Raw genomic sequence first — 23,894 nt, forward strand, 5'->3', positions numbered from 1 at the left:
AAATATTTTTTTCGAGCGGGGGGGGGGGGGGGGCACCTTCTTGAACTGCTCATTTTTCGCTTTGTATAAAGGGGGAAAAATTAGGAGGGGGGGGGGGCGGGCTCGACGTGTGACCCTATGGCTACACCAGATACACCTCTGGGGAGAGGGGGTGTTAAGGGCTGTGCATACTATATATCTGACTCCACGCTTGTCATAGTCTCGCAAGAAACTGGCTAGCAATTTAATGATTTACTGACTCACAAACGTTATTGTGTGTTATCAAGCTTTGTCACAACAGTACTTACGTTACAGTAGCTTAACCTATTCACGTAACGCGTATAATATAGCCGACCCCGACTAAGCGGCTGTCAGTCAACCGTAAAATAATCGTTCGGTTATTTACACGAAGCTGGATTGTTTTCGACCTATAGTCCTTACCCTTGGCTCGAATTACATCTTACTGGCTCTGTACATGTTGCTGCAGCTGCAGATACGTTGAATAGTGCGCACTCGTGGCTTAACAAGAAAGTCAAGAAGGACGTCGGCCTTCCGCAAGCCCGCATTTCTTGCACAACTACAGTCGCTGGGGGAGGAAACAAAGAACAAAATTCATGAGACAAGCAACAACAAAACATGCAGCGCGCCGAGAGCATATGAGGCGACGACAACGAAAACGATCCGATCGCGCGCGGAGAGGGAAGGAGTTGCTCACTCTCTTCCTCCCTTGACGGTCCTGACTCATAGACCTCCGAGGCACCTCACGTGACGAGAGAGAAAGAGAGAGGACCTCGTCACGTGGTTCTGCCAATGAAAAGAAAGTGCTGTACTCGTCTCGGCAGATAAGAAGGGCCCAGCAGCAGCGGTCGCAGTCGGTGTTCTTGGGTTAGTTCACTTGGTTGTCAGGACTTCCACGCGTAAGTACCTCGTTTCTCTTCTTTGTCGCGTTCCAGTTCACCCTTGCAACGCCTCAAAACTGCTCTAGGACAAAGCATTGGCGAAGTTGGCGATGTCCCCAGTCTTTGTTGTTGAGAAAAGTACGCAGGCTTAATGATCTTAGCTGAGGAAGTCTTTCAAGTACGCCTTAAAGGGGTAACTGCAAAGCGAGTAAAAACAACTACCGAACAAATACACCATGTCCGTACGCAAGCCCATTGAAAAAGTCTGGGCGACCTTGTGATTCGCTTATGTCGTGTCGGCCTTGACAGCAACTCATTCGATCTCTTACAATATCGTTCTATGTGATGAACGTAAATGAACACTGCAGCTTCCTACTGCAAGTTTAAAAAATGTTTTCAGACTAACGCGGCAACAATTCGCGCGTTACGTCATCCGTCCGCACAGCTGTTTTTTTTTTTTTGTCACATGACGCTTCTCTTTGTTTCGCCATTCGCACACTCCGACTCGCGTAAAAAGCGCGGTATTTTGAAACTGTAGTGTAGGCGGGCTGTTGCAAATAATGTGAACCGTTGGTATTCCATGGATCGACAGGTTAGCGAAAAAATTTACTCCGAAACATGACGTTGCATGCAACATTTGTGTCGGCGCAGTGCTTGCCACTGTGTCAGTACATGTGATTACAATCTGCTTACTACCCTATGGCTGACGAGAAATTTATGACAGCCGGGCAACTAGCGCCGAATACGATTGGAGGCGGCTTTTTAAAATTAAAAATGCGCCTTGTGAGAGCGATACGTTTCAGATGCACGCGTTACTGCACCTGTCATAATCGCAAAACTCCATCAGTGCGTTTGCTATTTTCCAGGATTCCTAAAAAAATGCGGGGTTACATTATTCTGTGCTGCTTGTTCGTGACGGCTGCTGCACTTACGCATCAAGAACTCATTGGCGCTGAGTGGTCAGCATTCAAGGCATTACACGGTAAGGAAAGCCAAACTGTTTGCTGTAGGTTTAATTAAACAGGTGGTGGATTTTTTTTTCTAGTTCATACTAGTTAACTGATGGCGAAACAGTATTACATTCAAGGAGCAAAACATGTCTTTGAAGGATAGCAAATTTATTACACAGCGGAGCAAAGAAACCTGCATGAGATATGCACAGGCATGTTTTTCTGGAACAAAATTCACCTCTCATACAATACACACTGTCCTTATATGATTATTATAATCTAATAATAAGATACTTCTAATCTTATAATTATGTTGAAATGTTAGAGCAGGACAACGTGGTAGTGCTTTAGAGCTTCTCGGGCTTGAAGGCTTGAACTGGGCTGCGAGATAAAAGCGCGAACTTGAGACTGCCCGAGCTGCAGTTTATCTTATATTTCTGTGTGTTTGCACGTGGTGTAGGATTTCGTAGACTCCTAGCACTCAGTGTATGGGAAGCAGACCCTCTTACTCTGCGCCACTGAAGTTTGCACTTTTCGTTCAGTTTTGATTTAGGCCAGTTCATTGTATGGTTTTGACCAACTTCTCATTATTCCTATGGATACTTTATATAAAGTCAAAACAACACTTCTTGTATTGATTAAAAACGGTAACTTGAGATCATTCTTTCGTGAATCCCACAGTGGTCGAGTTAGGAGCTTCTTTAAATGTGTACTGCTTGCACTCACCAAAAGTACAAAACACAGTGTGTCAAATTTTACTCCTACTCCAAGACATCTGTGGCATCACGGACGACTCTTGCTAACAGTGGAGTAAACATTTCTAAATGCACATTGCCACAAAAAACAGTAAGTTCGGGCACTAGGTTGGCTTCAGAAAGCGATGCAGGGTTCGGACATTGTTTGGCATAGACAGCTACACAACGCTGTCCCAACTCTATACAGATCCTCATTTTGTTCTTTATTGAAGACAAAGACTATTGATAGCCAGTGTTAGCCTGGTTAGGCAAATGCTACATTAGTAATCTGCAATGCTGTGAGGGAGGCATAAGCTTGCCCGAGCTGTCATTTATCCTTACGTATTTTTATAAATGCTCATTCTGTAGAGTATTTTTCATAGTGTATCTTTTTTATTTACTTGGTGCAGCTTATCAATATTATTCGCTATCTACCACAGGTTTAGCAAATGCTTCCTTGAGAGAACTCATTGGATATGCAGCTTTTATGAAATTTTGCCGTGTTGCTTATAATAATTCTGGGGATTTTAAATCCCAAATCCACGATATAACTATGAGAGATGCCTTAGTGAAGGGCTCATGAAATTTCATCCAGCTGGGGTTCTTTAATGTGCACTTAAATCCAAGCACATGGGCCACTAGCATATCGCCTCCATTGACATGATACACACAAGTAATGGACTCCAGATTAGTTTACATAATCTGGCACACTTTAGCGCACACTTAAAACTACATAAACCTGAATCCAAAATAACGGTTTCGTGGTGTACTGTAATAAAAAGTGGCTACGATGTCTCGGTACTGAACACAGGAATTAAAGAACACTGTGGATTGTACAATAAAAAGAAAAAGAAAGTTCGAATTCAAATTGACGTAATTTTGCATGTGCATGCCACTATCGTGCGCAGGAAAGGACTATGAATCCGACACAGAAGAATACTACAGGCTGAAGATCTACATGGAGAACAGGCTGAAGATTGCACGACACAACGAGAAGTACGCCAAAAGCCAGGTCTCGTACAAGCTCGCGATGAACGAATTCGGAGACTTGGTAAGATTTTACTTGTATTTGGGTAGGGTCCTGCATAATCAGTGCTGCAGCCTGGGTCTAGTTGTGCAGCTATGCACAACTAGACGAAGCTGTTAGCTTTTGAAGCTAATAAAGTCCTTGAGCGAGCACCTTCGATCATAATTGAATTTCTCATAAGATCTTCCATTGGTGAAAACAATGTGTGCTGCTCTTTGCCAGGTCCTGGCGGTAGTTTTGATAAATGGCCTGTAGAAGTGTCGGGTCACACACTCTCAAAGAACAGTTGTACCTGGTTGGGGCTTATTAATGCCAAATAACAATGTAACCATCCTCCAACTCATTCACATTTCATTTCACCACAGCTCTGCACTTGCCATATTCTTGTAAAAGAGTGCTAATTCACACTGATACCGTGTATGCCATTCCTGTCTTGAAAGTAACAAGCTTATGATGTTAAAAGAGAGGAAAAGTATCCAAGATGGATGATGCTTAGTATCGTTACATGACACCAGTATGCGCTGAAAGGATCAAACATTTTTTTGTTGTTGTAATGTCTGGCCATCAATAACAGTGGGAGACTTTCGTTGCCCAAAAATGTTAATTTATGCAAAATTCACACTGCAAATTGTGAAAAACGCTCTAGACAAGCTACTGCAAGTCACTCTTGCATCTACCAAGCTTGAATTCTCAGCCTTCCTTCTCTTGGTCTCTTCTTTCTTGTTCTTCAGCTGCACCATGAATTCGTCAGCACACGCAACGGCTTCCAGCGCAACTACAGGGAATCTCCACGAGAGGGCAGCTTTTTCGTCGAGCCTGAGGGCTTTGAGGAGTTGCACCTGCCCAAGGCTGTTGACTGGAGGAAGAAAGGTGCTGTGACCCCTGTGAAGAACCAGGGACAGTGCGGCTCCTGCTGGGCCTTCAGCACTGTGAGTTTGCCCTCTTTGTTAGGCATGGCATAACTTCTTAGAGTATACAGTGCACTGTAACTTGCATAGAAGGTAACTTGATTGGCCGAACTACACCACATAAGAAATGCTGGTGCAGCTACATATAGAACATAATTGTCATCGTCTCTCAGGGGACTATGAAAAAAAGAATGCAGGGTCTTGAGAATGATCAGTTCCTATGCAAGCTTTTTCGTGTTGGAAATATTTTTAATGTGCAAAACTGTATGAAGACCACATGATAGAGTGCATGCCATAATAACTACGGTCCAAACCAGCAAGAAGAAAGTCTTATAAAAACTCCGGTTCCATGCCCAGCAGTAACTTGTCCAATCGAATCCCATTGCATGTCTTTTAAAATCACATGACAGCGAGATAACAAAATGAATTATACTCCACTCTTGTTCATGTTGACCAAGTTATTTATTTCTCATCATTCCGTGAGAATGGAAACTATGTATCCCGTGGCATTCTAAATTTCAGTCGCTGTTATGCACTACGTATACGGAAGCTCAACATTAAACAACGAGTAGTATTGTGGATTGGGGCCTTTATTCTGCTGTGGACATAGCATTGATGCTGTAACTTATTTTTTTGAACCAGACTGGAGCCCTAGAAGGGCAGCACTTCCGTAAGACGCGCAAGCTTGTGTCGCTCAGTGAGCAGAACCTGGTTGACTGCTCCAGAAGCTTCGGCAACAACGGCTGCGAGGGCGGCCTCATGGACAACGCTTTCAAGTACATCAAGGCCAACAAGGGCATTGACACAGAGGACACCTACCCTTACAATGGCACGGTAAGTGCGCAGTTATTGTGTTGGGAATGGGGGTCTAGGTGAAGAAAAAGCTGTTTTTTTTTTTTCTAAATGCTCTCGCCCAACTTGCCTGGTCCGACGCAACAGTTGCCAACCTACTTTCACGTGCTGCATAGATTTCCCTGAAAATGTTTTATAATTCTTCAAAATGAAGTAAAATTCTAAGGCATTACGTGTTAAGACCCCAGGATACGACTGAGGCAAGCCATAGCTGGAGACTGGAATAGTTTCATGCACTTGGGGGTACGTGGCAATGGGAATGTTAGTTTGGTAGAAATGTTCAACTTTGCAATTTATTTTCTTTTTCTGCAATCCTGAGACCATGTTTCACGTCATGGTAAAATCGGCCAAAGTAAGTAGTAGAAGTTAAGAAAAAGCATTTTACTTGTGGGCTGTTGTCAAAGGCTATGTCAAAATCTGCAGCTTTCCTTTGGCACAATGCCACCACATTGCTATCATCGTAAAGAGGACAGATCAGAGCTCAAGATAGCCACAAAGCTTCTTTTCTCTAATAAAAAATAAAGCCAGCTTCCTTCAGAGTTCTGTTTTCCTAGCTTCTAGCTCCAATTTCTTTGAGCTCCATTTTCTCAGCTTCCATTTTTTCAGCAGTTGCTGTCAGTCATCCTTGTGCCATTTTGCGACAGATGAAGATATAGCTTTTCTGTTTTCGCACTTAGATCGTGAGACATTGGTGAGTGTCGTAAAGTTGTCCAAATTTGTGTGCACATCACACAGATTTTTATAATTGGGTTTTTTGTAAATGTTGTTAGTGAGACAATATGCCTAGGACATTTCGAAAAATATTTGTGCGCTTACCTTAATATTAAGAAAACAAACCAATAACTTTACAACACAGAATCTACCCTTGTGAACATCCTACTAAAAACATTTGATGCACTTATGTCTTATTAATTAACTAATTTTGGGTTGATGATGAGAGCCTATCAAGTGTTGTAACTCAAAAACTATAGCTCAAATTGATTTTAGTTATTATATCAGCATAACAAATAGCATCTGCATGCAAAATTTCACCACTTTAGCTCCATAAATTTGCACACAAAATTTCATCACTTTAGCTCCATAAATAAAAATAGTTTTCATTGCCACATCCCCACTTAACATGAACCTAACAAAATAAATATGTGGGTGTTTATTGCATTTCAACCTCATTTACCGTAATTACTCGAATCTAACGTGCACCTTTTTTCCGGTTAAGCGAGTTCATAAATCGCATGCGCGTTAGAATCGAGCACGAACAAAAAAATTACGGCCAATCTATTTCCATCGGCAAATCTAAAATGGCCGCCCCCTACGTGCGTCGGCATGGCGCGTCGTCCATTTCTGGCTATGTGTTTCTCATGTGCGGCACTTCGTATGTGTGCTGAGGAGTTCGTCATCTAGTAGTGCATTAGCATCGACGCCGTGGAATGGCCGACTCCAAAAACTCGAGTGCACCACGATGCCGCTTTTAAAAGAAAAGTCATCGCGTGTGCAGAAACGGACGGAAATCGGGCCGCATCGCGGTCGTTCGGAGTTCCTGAAACGTGCGTGCGGGACCGGCGGAAACAAAAGCAGAAGATTTTCGACAGCAAAGCTTTACGCAAAGGCTTCAGTGGACCACAGCAGGGTCGGTTTCCGCAAATTAAAGAGCTGCTCGGCGAGTATGTGCTTTAGCAGCGAGCAGCACAGCGGCCCGTGACGGCAGAACTGCTCCAAGTGCGGGCTATGCAATTAGTCTTAGAAAAAGGTCTAATGCGGAGCCAGTTTAAAGCGAGCAGGTGCTGGCTAACTAACTTTATGAAGAGGAAAGGCTTTTCCCTCCGAAGGGGAACATGCATATGCGAAAAATTTTGCGGAGGAGTACGATGAAAAGCTTCACAGTTTTCAGAGGTTCGTCCTAAACTTGCGGCGCAACAACGACTACCTGCTTGGACAAATCGGGAATGCCGATCAGACGCCTCTTTACTTCGACATGCCTGGCACCACAACCGTCGAGAAGAAGGGGGCGAAGCAAGTTCGCGTGCTGACATCGGTCCACAGTAAAACTACAGTGACGGCAATGCTCTGTTACACGTCAGATGGGCACAAGCTTCGCCCGTACCTCATATTTAAATGGAAGACGCTCCCGAAAGTAGTGGTTTTTTGAGTGGTGTGATCATGCGGGCCAGCGAGAAAAAATGGGTGCGCGTTGCAATCGATGTCTTGCGTTTTTTTTTTTTTTCGCGGTAGAAATCGGGTGCGCGTTACAATGGAGGGCGCGGTAGAATCGAGTAAATACGGTATATGTGGCCATCGTGGTGTGAAATTGAACTCATACATAGCAGGGCAACACCTTAACTGCTAAGCTGTCTATAAGAGGTTTTGCAAAGGGGCAGGACCCCTGAGACGGCGCTAGTCAGAACAGCTGCGCGCCCTTGTTCCGACCCGCCCGACCGGCCCGAAAAGCAATCACATGAACGGCGTGTTCATACAGAATTTTCGTAGACTGGTTTCAGCGACAACAGTAAACTGTGCCATTACATAACCTCTACATACAATACTAGTTCTGCAACGTGCAAACAAGGTTCCCTGAGGCCTGCTGTTTTAAGTGTAGTGAGAATTGGTTTAGCCATCTTCTTTTGCTACAACCAAGCTTCCAGTAGCTTTTCAGAGACTGCCTGCGAATGTTGAACCTCAAGAAGTTGCGCAATGTCAGTCAAAAAGCGCCGGTGGTCGCTGTGTCATGCAAATGACAACATTAAAACATGAAGTAGCATTGGAATAAAAGTATAATATGGGCAACAACTGTGCTACCTTAGCTTTTCTCAACTCCTTTGCTTCAATCGGGTGAATATATCTTTCCTTTTACGACACTCATTTCGAAGCATGATCATACAGTTCTCTCATGCCCCTATGACACGCCAACGTGTTGCAGTCTGGATTGAATGCGAGTACACGGCCGCTGTTGATCGATCATCTATGCACACAGCTTCATAGCTGTTGTAATCGTGTGGGTGAATGCCACCTCAAATTTCAACCTTATTTTTGTAACAAACTTTTTCTGGGCCACAACGGTTATGCGTGGAGAAACCTAACCGCATTTTAACCGTGGACGCTGCAGTGTCATGTATGCTGTCACGCACACAACCTTTTGTTGCCACTCACTTTCTAAAGGAGCTCACTACCATGGACTACAGGCATGGCAGCAAATGCCGCTTGTGCCCCGAGCGGGTTACATCAAGTGCGACCCCCCCAAGTCAGGCAGAACAAAATCGTATAGGTGAAGTAAATCCACTTCCTCAAATGCATTCAACCCCCAGGGAAGGGACCGAATGTGTCCTGAAACTTGGGGACCATCTTGCATAGTGACAGCATCCAGAAAAAATGATAAATCTACTTGAGAGTGTTACGACGCAAAACCATTAGTGTCAAGGACTAGGTGCAGAGGGTAGAGCTGGGGACAACAGCAGACAGTCATAGATGGTGTGTAGAGGGCAAAAAAATTTGGAACAAAGAGTAGTGACAGCGAGTAGAAGGGGTAATGAAAAGTATGGGTGGGACAGCCTGATGATGGTTATGGCATCAGTGTTAATCTTGGATGCAATGAAGTGCTTAAGTATTAAGCACTCTTGTAGCAAAGCAGTTTCACCAGATATGTAGCAAACTGTTTTTTGGGAGTTGACATTAAAAGGGCGTGAGAACTTACAAGACGTCAGTGATGTGTTTTTTTTCCTCTGCAAATTATTTTGTGCAGGATGGTGTCTGTCACTTCAACAAAAGTGATGTGGGTGCCACCGACTCTGGCTTTGTGGACATCCCAGAAGGGGATGAGAACAAGCTGAAGAAGGCCGTGGCCATGGTTGGACCCGTCTCAGTTGCCATCGATGCCAGCCACGAGTCATTCCAGTTCTACTCCGAAGGTGAGATCTTTTTCTTACACTCTTTCAAGGCCTCTGTCAGTGGTTACTGACTCTTTCAAGGCCTCTGTCAGTGGTTACTGAAGGGCTGCTAGAGCGGAGAAAAGGATTCACTTTTATCCTCTGCGTTAAAGACATAAAATAGTCAACTGTACTAACAATTTGAGCAGAAACAGACTAGTGGTGGGAATTGTAGTACAGTGGAACTTCGATTATACGACTTTCAGGGGACCAGGCAATATCATCATATATTCTGGGCGTCGTATAATCGAAAAACCAAGAATATAGGCACTGATGGTCGTTGTTGCCCCACAACAGTTGTCACATAATGCGTAAGAAAGTCCGCAGCACAAATCTATGCTGCTTCGATGAAGGTAGATTAAATTACTTTAAAAAATGACAACCATGCATTTTATCGGAAGTGTGAACAAATCTTTATTCTCACCTTTTAAAAAAAATCTGATTTTTTTCTGCGAGTTTGCCCAGCCACGATGCATCAGCTTTCTTTTGAGAGCTGCGACATCTGGCAGCAAGTCGCCGATCTCGTCGCGTGCGCAAGCAAACCGCCGAATGTTGTCGACGTAGCACAACACGTCCGCGTACGTCGGAACGGACGCACTAGCCTTTGCAGTGTCAACCATCCCTTCCTCGTCGGAAGTTCCCACAGTGTCAGGACGCACAGTTTCGATAATGTCACCCAGCGATATTGCACTGCACACTGCAACGTCGTCGTCGGCACCAACTTAGTCTGGGAAGGATCCAGGCAGCTCCAGGTTGCCGAACTCTGGTAGCGGAACTAGCTGCTGTCCAGCTCCAGGTTGCCGAACTCTGGTAGCGGAACTAGCTGCTGTCTAGCCCTCTGGTAGCTAGACAGCAGCTAGTTCTGGTTCCCGCGGCTGTCCCAAACGTAGACAGGCTCAACAACCGCCGTTCAACACGTCCGGTACAACGACGCGAAATCTAGTGCAAGTTATCACATACTAGAAAGCGAGCTCGAAATTATCTGCCTTGTTACCTTCTCACACCTGTCACTACAAAACCACCCAAAAAAAAAAGGCAGAAAACAAAACAAAAAGGCACCAACGAAAGTGCGCAGTGCAGTGCGACTAAGCAAAACGAATGCGCTCCGGCTGGCTCTGGACAATGTTGGCTCTGGCTAGATATGGCCGACAGCGTGTCGAAAAATTGAAGAGGCCCTGTGGTGGCAGCGCGGATGGTGTGCTAGAACGTGCGGAGGAACGAACTCGGTTTCCCGACTTTTTTATCCGGCCGCAGTGTGCTTGCGTGGCAGCCTGCATGCGTCATCGTAGGTTTTTTTTTTTCTCGGACAGTCCAGCTAATCGTCGTACAAGGCGGGGCCGGCGTAAAATTGCATCGTAGAAATGAGGTTTTCAATACATTAGTTCTATGGGCGTTTTGCCGGGTCCAAGCCAATTCGTCGTAAAACGCGTGTCGTCGCAGGACCGGGGGATGTATAATCGAAATTCCACTGTACGTAAGAGCTTGTTAACTCAATGGGAACTATAAAATTGCTCGGATTAAACGAAGATTGAATTAGTAGATGGGCACTAGAATGAACGGAGATTGCGTGAAATTCCACAGGTAGAACCCAAAGAAACCACCTCTGGACTATATGTTTGTGGCTGGTGATTTTGTAAATTAGGTTCTTGGAGCTCTTCACAGCAAACGAACTAATCAGTTAGCCAGTGATATGCCAGAATCAAGCACTGACAAGCTTTCATGTCAATGCTGAGCTTTTATATAGTATTGTAGTGACATATTAATTATCAGACATTCTGCGCTCGGAAGACTACAAAGAAGAGGGCTGATCTGTCTGCTGTCTGTGCTGTTCTTCACCTTGATTGATATGTGGGGTTTAATGTCCCAAAACCACTATACGATTATGAGAGACGCCGTAGTGGAGGGCTCCGGAAATTTAGACCACCTGGGGTTCTTTAACGTGCACCCAAATCTGAGCACACGGGCCTACAACATTTCCGCCTCCATCGGAAATGCAGCCGCCGCAGCTGGGATTCGAACCCGCGCCCTGCGGGTCAGCAGCCGAGTACCTTAGCCACTAGACCACCGCGGCGGGGCCTGTCCTTCACCTTGGTTAAGCACACGCTATACGCATCAGCGTAAATACAACTTGTAAATAGCCACGCTTCGTGTCATTTTACGTAACATGATGTTGTTTATGCTACAGGACGCATTTGTTTACATAGCAGAGTTAAAGGAATCAAAAGTTCAAGTAATAAGTAATTTGCATTTGCTTGTATTTCTTCTGTCACAAAACCGTGAGTGTCGTGTGTAGCTTGCTGAAGAACTCCCACTCAGCATTAAAATGCTCATTTACTGATAAATGCTGCTGTTTTGTTGTTTTGCATCTCTAGCAAGATTGAAAATGTGTATTTACTTAACATTGGCTGGGCAAGCTTGTCAGTGTATTGTTGCATTTGTGAGCCAACAATGCACACATGCATTCTTGTGCTTTCTGGACAGATAACAAGCACAGCCGGTGTGTGGAGCAAGCTATGTACCGTATTTATTCGCGTAATCCTCGCACTCGCATAATTCTCGCACCCCCCACATTGCCCAAGAAAAAATACGATTTTTTTTTTTCCTCGAGTAATTATCGCACCCCCGAAAACTGCCGCAATAATGTCGTGTGCTCGTTCCAGCCGTTGATGATGATAGCGCACACAATCTGGCGCCATCTCTTAAGCATCAAGCGTACTATTGCACAGAGATCCAAGTCAAGCCAAGCCGAAGTGGCCAGTGCGCGTTGCGGCGTGTTTTGTGTGTTGTGTCGATAATCTTGGCACATTATGGGGCGATAGTGAAGCCACACGGCTGCTTCAAGTTGCAAGTGATAGATCATGCGCTAAACAACGGCAACAGGGCCGCCGGTAGGCCCTTCAGAGCTTACGAGTTTTGTGTTCGCTACTGGTGACGGCAGCTGAAAGCCACAAGACGCGTTGGGCCTGCCGTGTGCCTAAAACTGGGATTGATGGTAAACTTTATTTTTTTCAGAAGGGAACTGCAGACAATTCTGTTAAATAGAGACGATTCTGTTAAATAGCCATCAGCCCAATACTGACGTCATACGCTTACTTTTTGAGGGCTCCTGTTGAGCGCTGACCGCTACCGCTACGCCCGCAACTCCAAGCTTCGCGTATGGTATTCTAATTCTCGACTACAGTCGACTCCCGTTAATACGAAGTTCACGGGAACCGCAAAAAACTTCGAATTAAACGAACTTCGAATTATGCAAAAAGCACTAAAAACGGCACTTTTATTAGTTTAAAAGCGCGACAGTTTTGAGGAAAAATAGTCTGTCATCTTCTTCTGCTTGCCGAATCTGGCTGTGGCTAGCAAGTTTTGTAAGGAATATACGTGTCGAAGTGCTTCTTCGGCGTTGTGTTCTCCAACAAAAAACCGCTGCGCAAGAGTAAGACCCGCAGCTACATCGGCAGCCCTCGGTGGTGGCTCATTTTCGATGTCGTCGTCATCATTGTCATTTTCAGGAATGCAGTCATGGGGCCGAACCATCTGCACGATTTCGCTGTCCGTTAGTGGACCGCATGTTTAGACGTTGCTGTCCACAGCGACATACTCGTCAAAACGGACGTCACCGAGAGCGGCGCGAAAGCTACCGTCGTCGAGCTCGTTTGTTTGCACTTCCACTGGCGCACAAGGAGAAGCATCCTTCGAGTTTTCCATGAAACCACAGGCTCGGAAACAATTGGCGATGGTTTCTTCTTTCACGCGGGTCCAGGCTCGCGCTAGCATGTTGATGGCACTAAACAAACTCACCTCGTATTGCGACGAGTTGTCCATGCACAAAAGCATGCGCTCGACGAGGTGCTGCCTATACAATACCTTCACATTTTCTATTATGCCCTGGTCCATGGGCTGCAACACGGACGTCGTGTTTGCAGGCAGGTACACAAGACGGATGGCACTCAAGGCAGGTACGTTCATGTGGGCACTACATTGGTCCACAAGGAACAACACCTTATGGCTTGATTGCGCGAACTTGCGGTCGAGTTTGGTGATCCAGTCCTTAAATATATCGGATGTCATCCACGCCTTTCTGTTCGAGGCATAATCCACAGGAAGCGTCTTCACGCCTTTAAAGCACCTAGGCTTGGCAGCCTTCCCGATCACAAGCAGGCGACACCGTTCTGTGCCAGTCATGTTCGCCGCGACTAGCACTGACACTCTCTCTTTGCTTCTTTTGCCTCCAGAACAGTCGTCGTCTTTAAATGTCAGGGTCTTGTCCGGTAGCAGCCGATAAAAAAGCGCAGTTTCGTCTGCATTAAAAATGTCTGCCGACTGGTATTCTTCGAGGTATTCGCGAAGCTTGCCCGCTTTCCATGTCGGGCACGTTTCCTCATCGACTGACGCCTTCTCCCCACACACGCTTTTAAAAATCAAGTCGTGGCGATGTTTGAAATGCGTAAGCCCCCCATCCGAAGCAGCGAAGTCGTTGATGCCCAACATTTCAGCAAGCGATGACGCTTTTGCCGTGACGACTTCACCACTGAGAGGAAGTTTGTTGTTTCGTGCCTCTCTGATCCAAATCAGCAGTGCTTCCTCCAACTCGGGGTAGGCGCGGGTGTGCATCCGCTTCCGCGATGTCTTGAATTTTTCACTTTCAAACGCATCCAATATTGAGCGCTTATTCCTTATGAAAGTCGACAGCGTGTTAGGCTTAATGCCGCACTTTCTTGCAATGTCTTGTTTGGCCGTGCCTCCCTGGTCAACTTCCTTCAAGACTTCGACTTTCGTCGCTAGGTCTAGCGTTCGGTAAGGGCCACGAGTTGCCATTATCAAACGTACGTCACCACCACAACACTCAAAATCAGAAGCGCGGAAACACGTGTGGAATCAACCCAGCGTGCGGGTGACGCGGTGACACACTCGAGTCTCGACAAAAGTCAACTAAAGAGTCAGTCGATGCCGCCGATGCGATTCGCCAGCGTTAAAAAGATTGCCGCTTCAAGATCTGTGGCGCTGCGGACAGTAGTGATGGCGAAGACACCAGCGCGGTCCGGCAGATGTTTTGGCATATGCAAAGTTCCCTATTTTACTGTAAAATTATGGTCGCGACGAGACTGTCGATTGAAAAAACTTATAATTAACCAATATTATGGGTTTTTAACTTCGAATTATCGAGCATTTTTTTCTATACGATTGCATGCAAAATTGATGGGACCACTTGCTCATTTCTAATTAACCGAAACTTCCAATTAAGCGACTTCGAATTACCGGGAGTCGACTGTATTTGCTTCCACTTTTTGTGTCTCAAATAAATCTTGCCTTGTGTTGAACCTCTGCTTTTATTGTTGAGGTAAGTTCTGATTAGTACTTCTTAAAGCTTGCTGTAAGGTGCTTTTGTGAGAATTCCGATTTGCGGCCACTTCGTTTTCTTTTTCCCTCTCTGCGTTTTCGTAGAATGTTTTCCCCGCGTAATTCTCGCACCCCCCAACTTTGCATCGGTTTTCTGGCAAAAAAGTGCGAGGATTATGCGAGTAAATACGGTAGTACATCCCAACCTCATTATAACGAAGTTGCATCTCGTGCAAAAATAAGTTCGTGATATCTCAAAATGCATTACATAGGCACATTCCTAACACTGTACATGTTGCAAGACTATCCTTTGTTTACTTGGTTATAACTGATATTTTGTTATATCAATGTTCGTTATATCGGGGTTTGAGTGTGTGCGCATGGAGGGACTATGACTTAGTCACGTGGATTGAATAGGCTTATCCGCAATCGCGTGATCAGTGTACAAGTTAGACTTGCGTGCATGACGCAGCTATGATCAACCCCGTCCTTCTCTGAAAAACAACCTCCTTGTTTTGTTTCTTCATCCTGCTCTGCCGGTGTCACACCTGTCCCGTTTATTAGGGAGGCGATCGCCGGGCTAATTCCAAGAGCCGAAGTATCGGCCCCCCGAACCGCACCACGAAAGCGTGGACAATTTAGAAGTGGTCCTTATTGGTGCGCCAGCGGACGCCGGCTGTGGTCCAAAGAATAAGACAGAGCCGAGAGTTGATAAACAAACAAAATTATATTCTCATTAACGGCAGATCAAAAACAATACACACGTATGCACACTCCACAATAGTTACATACAATACGTCACCAAACAGACAATCTACTACACAGTACAATTAACCACACTTGAAACAACGGACACAGACAACAATACGCGCTACAATGCAGTCGCATGCACTGAACAACCAAGACACTTAAAGACTAAAGAGATATAAAACCTATTCAGTCCAAAGTCCTTGGAACAAAAGTCGGAATGATACTCTTCCGAGAATCACTCACTCAAAGTCCAGCGTTGTTGTCGTTCCGCAGCTCTCGAAGTTCTCTTCCAGGAAACCTCCCGTCTTCAATTGGCCACTCTTCAAACTTCAACTTCTTCGCCGGAAAACCGTCGGCTTCACACACGCAGCTGTTGCCCGCGTCTTCGCTCGATAGCGGTAAACTCACGCTCTTGCCTGTAGCTCGAGCCGTCCCTACGGACCAAAAACTTCGCCGACTACACGGCGGACTCTCTACGCACTCTGGCGCTCACTTCCGTCTCCTCCTGTCCTGTCACTACGGGCAGAACCTTCGCCGACTCCACGGCGGAATCCCTACGCGCTCTGGCGTTAACTTCCGTCTCCTCCTGTCCTGTCACTACGGGCAGAACCTTCGCCGACTCCACGGCGGAATCCCTACGCGCTCTGGCGTTAACTTCCGTCTCCTCCTGTTCTGTCACTACGGGCAGAACCTTCGCCGACTCCACGGCGGAATCCCTACGCGCTCTGGCGTTAACTTCCGTCTCCTCCTGATTTCTCGTCTCGGCCGCTCGGTTAAATACCTTGCGCGCGACATTCCAGATGTTTCTTGTCGTTCGTCGGCGCGATGCGCAGCGAAGGTTGGGGGGGGGAGGCACGAGACGGTTCGACTGCCCTCTCCGGAGAATGATTCACTCGGTCTGACCCCGCCCCGTTCGTTCTGGAAAAATCGCGGGCTTGCTCGGCCGCCGCTGTGGGGTGAGGAGGATCGTCTGCGAAGCCGTGCTTCTGCGGGGAGAGCGCGCGCCCGGGAGCCCTGGATGTTTGCTTTCTTTTTTTTTTTCCTTTTACCTCGCGGCGTTTCGGCCGCCCGTTGTCGCAAGGATTTGGCGGCGCGCTCTTGTTTAGCGCTCGTTCTGTGACACTGCCCCCCACTTTAAGAATATTATCTCATAATATTCAAACCACACAAACGAGCGCGAACAGTCACCACACACTCTCACAGACTGTAACACAATCCGTCGCTCATGATACGTCACATTCACAATAGATCACTTAATACAATTGTACCTAGTAATTCAATTACACAACTTGTGAAAACACAACTACAAGCACATGAGTACAACACTCCACCACACATTACCAATAATACAAATGTACAAAGTCTCTCACTACAACAATGGTACAATACTATACATCACATCACAGCACAACACTTCGATACTTGTGACACAGGATACCACAACATTAACACAACATATGGCACTCAACACTGCCAACCACATTCTGCTTTGACCTCAGCACTTATCCTGCGTACTTCGAGCAGCGCTTGCGCCCCTTTTTGCGGTGCTCGCTCGATCTCTTCTTGTGCTTCCACGTTCTTTTTCGGCGAGCCCTTTCCCGCGACGATATCTGAGGCGTCGTCTCAGCCATCGTTGTCTCTTCCGACACCGTTAACGCGTCATTACATTCGACGGGTCCTGTCTGTTTATTTACCCGCTTGATAATGCCTCTACATTTTGCCCGGCTGGCCAACTCCGTCTCCTTTACACTGTCAGTCGGTTGAGGTCGTGCCGTCGTAAGTCTGGTTGCTCGGCCCGTGAACTTATTCGACACGATCGTCTTCTCCTTCGCTGTCTCTTGCGCCGCGGCTTCGCCTCGGGCTCTAGTGAGATCCGTCACGGGATGCTCCTCCACTGTATCTCGCGGCCGTTGTGTTGGCGAGGGCTCTAACTTCGGGTCTTCTCCCAAACATCCTGGATCACTTGGCCCTCGCGCCCCGTCGATGTTTCCGATGACAAGGTCATACAGGGGGGTCGTCATGCATAAAGCAGTAACCTTCCCGCTGAAGTACGGGGTTTCAACCTCAATTTCTGCTTCGGGAAGCATCCGAACTGTACGGTCCATTAGGCAAACCGATTTCGTTCTGCCTGTCAACTCTCTTTCCCGTACCAAATTTCTCCTCACGATAACCGTGGAGCTACCGGTGTCTCTTAGAACTGTAATCTCCTTGCCTGCAATCTTTCCAGGAAGCGTTGGCATTCCCTCCGTAACACCGGTTGGCTGTTTTGACATTACAGCCCCCACAATAGGAATTTTCTCCCCATTTTTCAATTCTACGAATCCGTCGGTGACGGCATTATTATCGGATTTCGGTGCTGTTTGCACACAGGATACCTGGTGAGTTTGACTCACTCCGTTCCGACAAGCGTCTGCTTTGTGCCCCGTCTGACCACACTTAAAACATTTTACTGCCGTAGGGCTCGTAAAGATCGTTCGACAATTTTTCGCGCGATGACCTACTCGGTTGCACAGAAAACATCGCTGCATGCTCTCTGGTGCACGCTTCTTTTCTTCAGGAGCCAATTTCTTCGAATCATCGGGACAATCCTTCTTGACCTTGGCCAAATTAGTTCCACCTTGCGCTTCCAAGAATTGATCAGCCAATTCAAGCATTCCTTCAAATGACTCCGCCTTCCTCTCTTTCAAATACAGCGACAGGCTTGGGTGGCAACTAGTAAGAAATTGTTCTTTAATTAGCAGCTCTCTGAGCTCATCGTACTCCTGTGCTGTCCCTGAAAGTTCAATCCATCTGTCGAAATAGTGGCAAAGTCGGGCAGCATACTGCGTAGCTGTCTCACCATCAGCTGGCTTTCCTGTCCGAAATCTGTCCCGGAATCCTTCCACGGTAAATCTAAATCGCTTCAACAAAGCAGCTTTCACCTTTGCTTAGTTGGCTGCATCGGTCGGCGTCAGCCTACCGTACACACTGAGCGCTTCACCACTCAAGCAAGTACTCAAAGCTGTTGCCCATTGCTGTTCCGGCCAATTCTGGCTCCTCGCAATCGTCTCAAATCTGTGGAGGTACGCGTCTAGGTCGTCCTTCCTTTCATCAAACGCTACGAGCAGCTTGCTTGGGTTCAAGCGGAAGCCGTGATCTTCCCGTTCGCTGCTTTCAACTCTAGCTTGGACGGGAGTTTCGCTTCGCTGTTGCAAACGGAGCCGCTCGAGTTCCATCTCGTGCTGCCGCTGCCGCTCCCTTTCCTCTCTTTCTTCTTTCAGCTGGCGCTCTTTTGCCTCTCTTTCTTCTCTCGCCCTTTCGGCTGCCAACTTTTCTCGCTCCAGCTCCAACTTCAATTGCTGCTCTCTTTCTTCCTTCGCCCTTTCAGCTGCAAGCTTTTCTCTCTCTAACTCCAGCTTCAATTGTTGCTCTCTTTCTTCCTTCGCCTTTTCAGCTGCCAACCTCTCTCGTTCCAACTCAGCTGCTTTTTCTTCCTTGGCCCTCTCAGCTGCCAACCTCTCTCGTTCTAACTCAGTGGCTTTTTCTTCCTTGGCTCTCTCCGCTGCCAACCTCTCTCGTTCTAACTCAGCGGCTTTTTCTTCCTTGGCTCTCTCCGCTGCCAACCTCTCTCTCTCCACCGCCTCTTTCTCCTTCTGGCTTACCCACTTCCGTAGTTCGGCGCCAGAAAGACCCATCTTCTCACCAAGCGCAACTAACTTTTCGAGATCCATTGTGTCTCGCAACTCGCAAATAAAACCTTGCCGCGTGCAAAAAGTATCTGCCTAAATCAGTCTATCGGAACACTCCCCTGCACTCGTTAACGAGAACACTGAACAACACACAAAATCGTTCAGATAGCACTATCAACAACTCGAGGCTCTTTCTCACTACTTTGGACACACTGTGCACCAAAAGGTCCTGTATCGCGGACGCCAGATTAATGTCACACCTGTCCCGTTTATTAGGGAGGCGATCGCCGGGCTAATTCCAAGAGCCGAAGTATCGGCCCCCCGAACCGCACCACGAAAGCGTGGACAATTTAGAAGTGGTCCTTATTGGTGCGCCAGCGGACGCCGGCTGTGGTCCAAAGAATAAGACAGAGCCGAGAGTTGATAAACAAACAAAATTATATTCTCATTAACGGCAGATCAAAAACAATACACACGTATGCACACTCCACAATAGTTACATACAATACGTCACCAAACAGACAATGTACTACACAGTACAATTAACCACACTTGAAACAACGGACACAGACAACAATACGCGCTACAATGCAGTCGCATGCACTGAACAACCAAGACACTTAAAGACTAAAGAGATATAAAACCTATTCAGTCCAAAGTCCTTGGAACAAAAGTCGGAATGATACTCTTCCGAGAATCACTCACTCAAAGTCCAGCGTTGTTGTCGTTCCGCAGCTCTCGAAGTTCTCTTCCAGGAAACCTCCCGTCTTCAATTGGCCACTCTTCAAACTTCAACTTCTTCGCCGGAAAACCGTCGGCTTCACACACGCAGCTGTTGCCCGTGTCTTCGCTCGATAGCGGTAAACTCACGCTCTTGCCTGTAGCTCGAGCCGTCCCTACGGACCAAAAACTTCGCCGACTACACGGCGGACTCTCTACGCACTCTGGCGCTCACTTCCGTCTCCTCCTGTCCTGTCACTACGGGCAGAACCTTCGCCGACTCCACGGCGGAATCCCTACGCGCTCTGGCGTTAACTTCCGTCTCCTCCTGTCCTGTCACTACGGGCAGAACCTTCGCCGACTCCACGGCGGAATCCCTACGCGCTCTGGCGTTAACTTCCGTCTCCTCCTGTTCTGTCACTACGGGCAGAACCTTCGCCGACTCCACGGCGGAATCCCTACGCGCTCTGGCGTTAACTTCCGTCTCCTCCTGATTTCTCGTCTCGGCCGCTCGGTTAAATACCTTGCGCGCGACATTCCAGATGTTTCTTGTCGTTCGTCGGCGCGATGCGCAGCGAAGGTTGGGGGGGGGAGGCACGAGACGGTTCGACTGCCCTCTCCGGAGAATGATTCACTCGGTCTGACCCCGCCCCGTTCGTTCTGGAAAAATCGCGGGCTTGCTCGGCCGCCGCTGTGGGGTGAGGAGGATCGTCTGCGAAGCCGTGCTTCTGCGGGGAGAGCGCGCGCCCGGGAGCCCTGGATGTTTGCTTTCTTTTTTTTTTTCCTTTTACCTCGCGGCGTTTCGGCCGCCCGTTGTCGCAAGGATTTGGCGGCGCGCTCTTGTTTAGCGCTCGTTCTGTGACAGCCGGTTGTGGGCATATTGTAGCAGTACCTATAGCTATGCAACTTTTCATGCATCAGATGTTACTAGAGTTATATGTGCTTTAGTAACTTGATTAAATTTTGTTTCTTTTTATATAAATTAATCACTCCATATCTAGGTTTTGTGATAACTTGGCTTGACTGCAACACACAACAGTGAAAAGACGTTTGTTGGCCAGCAAAGTGTTGCCAGTGTGTGGAGTGAGGCTTCACCAAAGCGTGCTTTAGACGAGGGACAAATCGAATGGTGGTGACACGCAGTCCAGAGGACTGAGCAGCCTTCATCGACGATAGTCTTTGATGGTTTCTGCATGATTTCTAGTATAGGATGCAGTGAGCCTAACTGCCACCTTCTCTATCTGTTCACATAATACAGGTGTCTATGATGAACCAGAGTGCGACAGTGAGCAGCTCGACCACGGTGTGCTTGTTGTCGGCTACGGAACCAAGGACGGCCAGGACTACTGGCTTGTGAAGAACAGGTGAGTGGCTACGGCATATGCATTATCTGTGTCTTGTGAATGTCTGTGGCGATGCCTATTGTGTAGAGAAGTTTGAAAGCAAAAGCTTCATGGACAGAGGTCTACACATGGAAAACAAGTGTTAGTTGCCTAAAGCAAAATAGTAGCTTCCTTTTTTTTTTCTGCTCTTGAATTCTTATCTGCCGAGGCCAAATGTGAGAAAATTGGCCAAGAAGATGACAAAGCTGGCAACTAAAAACCCACGCTCATCACTACACAATGCACATATGAGATGTGCCTTCAACTCTTGAATCTGCAGATAGTACGCCTTCATGAAACTAGGCTTGTGCAAATGTTTGGGTACTTTAAATGTTACATTTAATATTAAAATGTTCTCATTCACTTCAATGCAAATTTTAATTATTCTGAATTCCGATGTATTTGAAATGAACGAATAAACATATATAAACTGCACGTAATCTCCTGTAAAGTTGGTTATACTAAAGTGTAGGAATGCTAAGCCGTAAGTACACCTATTTAGGGGCAATTCGCACTGGCATGAAGCCTTACTTCAAGGTTAAATCAACATACCGTATTTACTTGCATAGCTGCCTTCGAACCAAAAAGGATGACATTTTGACATGCCTTGTATCAATTCTATAAACTACTGCGCAAGTTGTTTGGGTCATGACTGGTTGCTCATTTTTCTTTGTAATATGGGATGTATATACTATTTATATGCAATTTGAAATTATTCGACAGAACTGCTATCAGCTTCGCAACTAAAATTTACTATTTGCACATATGTATATGAAGCCACTAAACTAGTATGTGTGTATACATACCAAAAGGAACAGTATTCCTCTCTAGTCGCCTTTTGTTTTCCACACCGCTTTCGCACTCTTTCCTGTAAGATATCAAACCAAATAGCCAAGCAATTAGTCATTTTTGATATGTAGAATTTGCTGTATTTTACTCTGAAACACATTTTTTTTTTTAGCAAGGTGACATGGAATTGCAGATACATTTCGAAACGGTTTCACTAGGCATTGTGTGCTCTCCGATGTACTGGTGGCCATCTTTTGTAATGTACTGATGCGGTGAGCTGACACAAGGGCAGGAGAAGCGATAGTGCTAGTCGTCATTGGCCCTGCTATATCATGGCTCCATGTGAAGGCTTCTAGTTGCACGGGCACTCCGAGTGGGAAGCAGTGATAGCTGAATGTACGCGTAAAAGCAGATTACAAAAGTCATCCAAACAGCTATCCTTTTGCGTTTTTGCAAAGATTGTGCAACATTTAGAAATTTTGGCATAAAATTTACCCTTGTATACTGGTGTTTGTAGAAATGTTCTGTGCCGCATTTACATAAGCTTGAGTTATCAGGTTATGGGAGTAGAGGCATGTAGTACTATTCATACAAATTTGATCTGAACTGCACCAAGTGGCTGCAATGCATAAAGCACATCTGTGTTGGAGACTACAGAAATTCATCATGGAATTACCTCAGTTACAACCTACACATGAGGGACGTGAGCATGCAGTCAAGAAGTGTGACTCTAGAAATCAGTGGTTCTAGGAATAAAAGATTACAGCCGGCAAAATGCACGAGGCGTCCTGAAAACACTTGCAACCAGTTACTCAATGGTCACAGTGTTGACTATGTAATGTGCTGCGTCTGTCAAAAACCTTGTGGCACAGAAGTGCACTTCATGCTCGGTGCCTAAAGACTCCCTTGGAGTCGTGCGCCAAGTTTTGCGTGCTGTAAAGCAACAACATGATTGTTTCTTTGCTTGTTTCCTGCAACCCAAAGGCTTGAAGCTCTTACAGACCAATTGTACCCTTTCTTTTCAGCTGGGGCACATCGTGGGGTGATGGCGGCTACATCTATATGTCGAGGAACAAGGAAAACCAGTGCGGAATCGCCACTTCAGCCAGCTATCCTCTCGTCTAGTTATGCACAGTTTTTTACATGCTCTTTTTCCCTTCATATTGCATCTCTCACGCGCCACAAATAAACTATATTTTGTACAGTGAATTGCAGTTTTGCATATCTTTTACTAACAATAAGAGGCAGAAATGAAATGAAAACTGGAGAGAATTAAGCATGCGGGGGAAGATGTTTCAGTTTTGCCTACATGAAACCTTGGGAAGGGGCAAAGCATGCAGTAATTTGGTAGAGAGATTTCTCCGGTGAAGCACGAGTGGTGCCAAGCCTAAAAGTGGGCTTGTAAGGAACGGTGTTTCCGCCTAACTATTATTGTTGGAACACAGCTTACCTTAAAGGACCCTGCAACACTTTTTGAGCATGGTCCGAAAATGCTGCTGATTGGCAGTAGAGGCTCCCAAGAACGCGCGAGCCAAATATTATAGCGCAGCACGCAGCCTGGAATTCACAATAAATTCCCAAAGTCAGCTAAAAAAAATGCTTTCTCTTCTTTTGAAAAATAGCAGAAGTTCAAACATCGCTTTTCGCAGCAGTTACATCAGTCATTGGCCGATTTGAACGTGGTGCGCTCGGTCGTTGCAGGGATTGCTGTGGGAGGCCGCCACTGTCCATGCGTGCGTGCCCCATTTCAGTGAAAAGCAGTATATTCAAAAAAAAAAAAGAGGGAGAGTTTAAAGTTACAATGCGTGACGCATTTGCTTTCCCCGTGTCATTCTTCCCTGATTTAGCATCGAGCGCTGTCGGGATGAGAGAATGCAATAGCAGCGCGCGACAAACATTCACAACTGCGCTCGTACTGGACAGATTCTGAAATTTTTGCACAGTGTATTTGTGAGGCAATAAGCTCCTTCAGCGAAATCATTTCA

At 46.4% G+C, this 23,894-nt stretch overlaps 1 protein-coding gene across 2 annotated transcripts; it reads left to right on the forward strand.

Moving 5' to 3' along the window:
* The first annotated feature begins 741 nt into the window (after positions 1-741).
* LOC119174301 (procathepsin L) lies at positions 742-23,118 on the forward strand. Of its 2 annotated transcripts, XM_037425151.2 has the most exons (8): positions 743-896; positions 1,745-1,860; positions 3,471-3,613; positions 4,321-4,518; positions 5,140-5,331; positions 9,083-9,248; positions 20,997-21,102; positions 22,935-23,118. In XM_037425151.2, exons 2-8 carry the CDS (start codon positions 1,758-1,760, stop codon positions 23,032-23,034), a joined length of 1,008 nt encoding a protein of 335 aa, XP_037281048.1. In that variant the 5' UTR covers positions 743-896; positions 1,745-1,757; the 3' UTR covers positions 23,035-23,118. The 2 variants fall into 2 exon arrangements, with proteins under 2 accessions (XP_037281049.1, XP_037281048.1); XM_037425152.2 differs by lacking the exon at positions 22,935-23,118 and having other exon boundaries at positions 742-896; positions 9,083-9,277; positions 9,309-21,096.
* The last annotated feature ends 776 nt before the right edge of the window (positions 23,119-23,894 follow it).

Source organism: Rhipicephalus microplus, chromosome 5 (genome assembly GCF_043290135.1).
Source record: "Rhipicephalus microplus isolate Deutch F79 chromosome 5, USDA_Rmic, whole genome shotgun sequence".
Taxonomy (NCBI): domain Eukaryota; kingdom Metazoa; phylum Arthropoda; class Arachnida; order Ixodida; family Ixodidae; genus Rhipicephalus; species Rhipicephalus microplus.

Excerpts from the sequence above, each read along its gene's own strand:
- LOC119174301 (XM_037425151.2), top strand. The coding sequence starts at position 1,758 with ATGCGGGGTTACATTATTCTGTGCTGCTTGTTCGTGACGGCTGCTGCA. Across the intron at positions 4,519-5,139 it reads CCTGCTGGGCCTTCAGCACT|ACTGGAGCCCTAGAAGGGCA; the intron begins GTGAGTTTGCCC and ends TTTTTGAACCAG. Across the intron at positions 5,332-9,082 it reads CCTACCCTTACAATGGCACG|GATGGTGTCTGTCACTTCAA; the intron begins GTAAGTGCGCAG and ends TATTTTGTGCAG.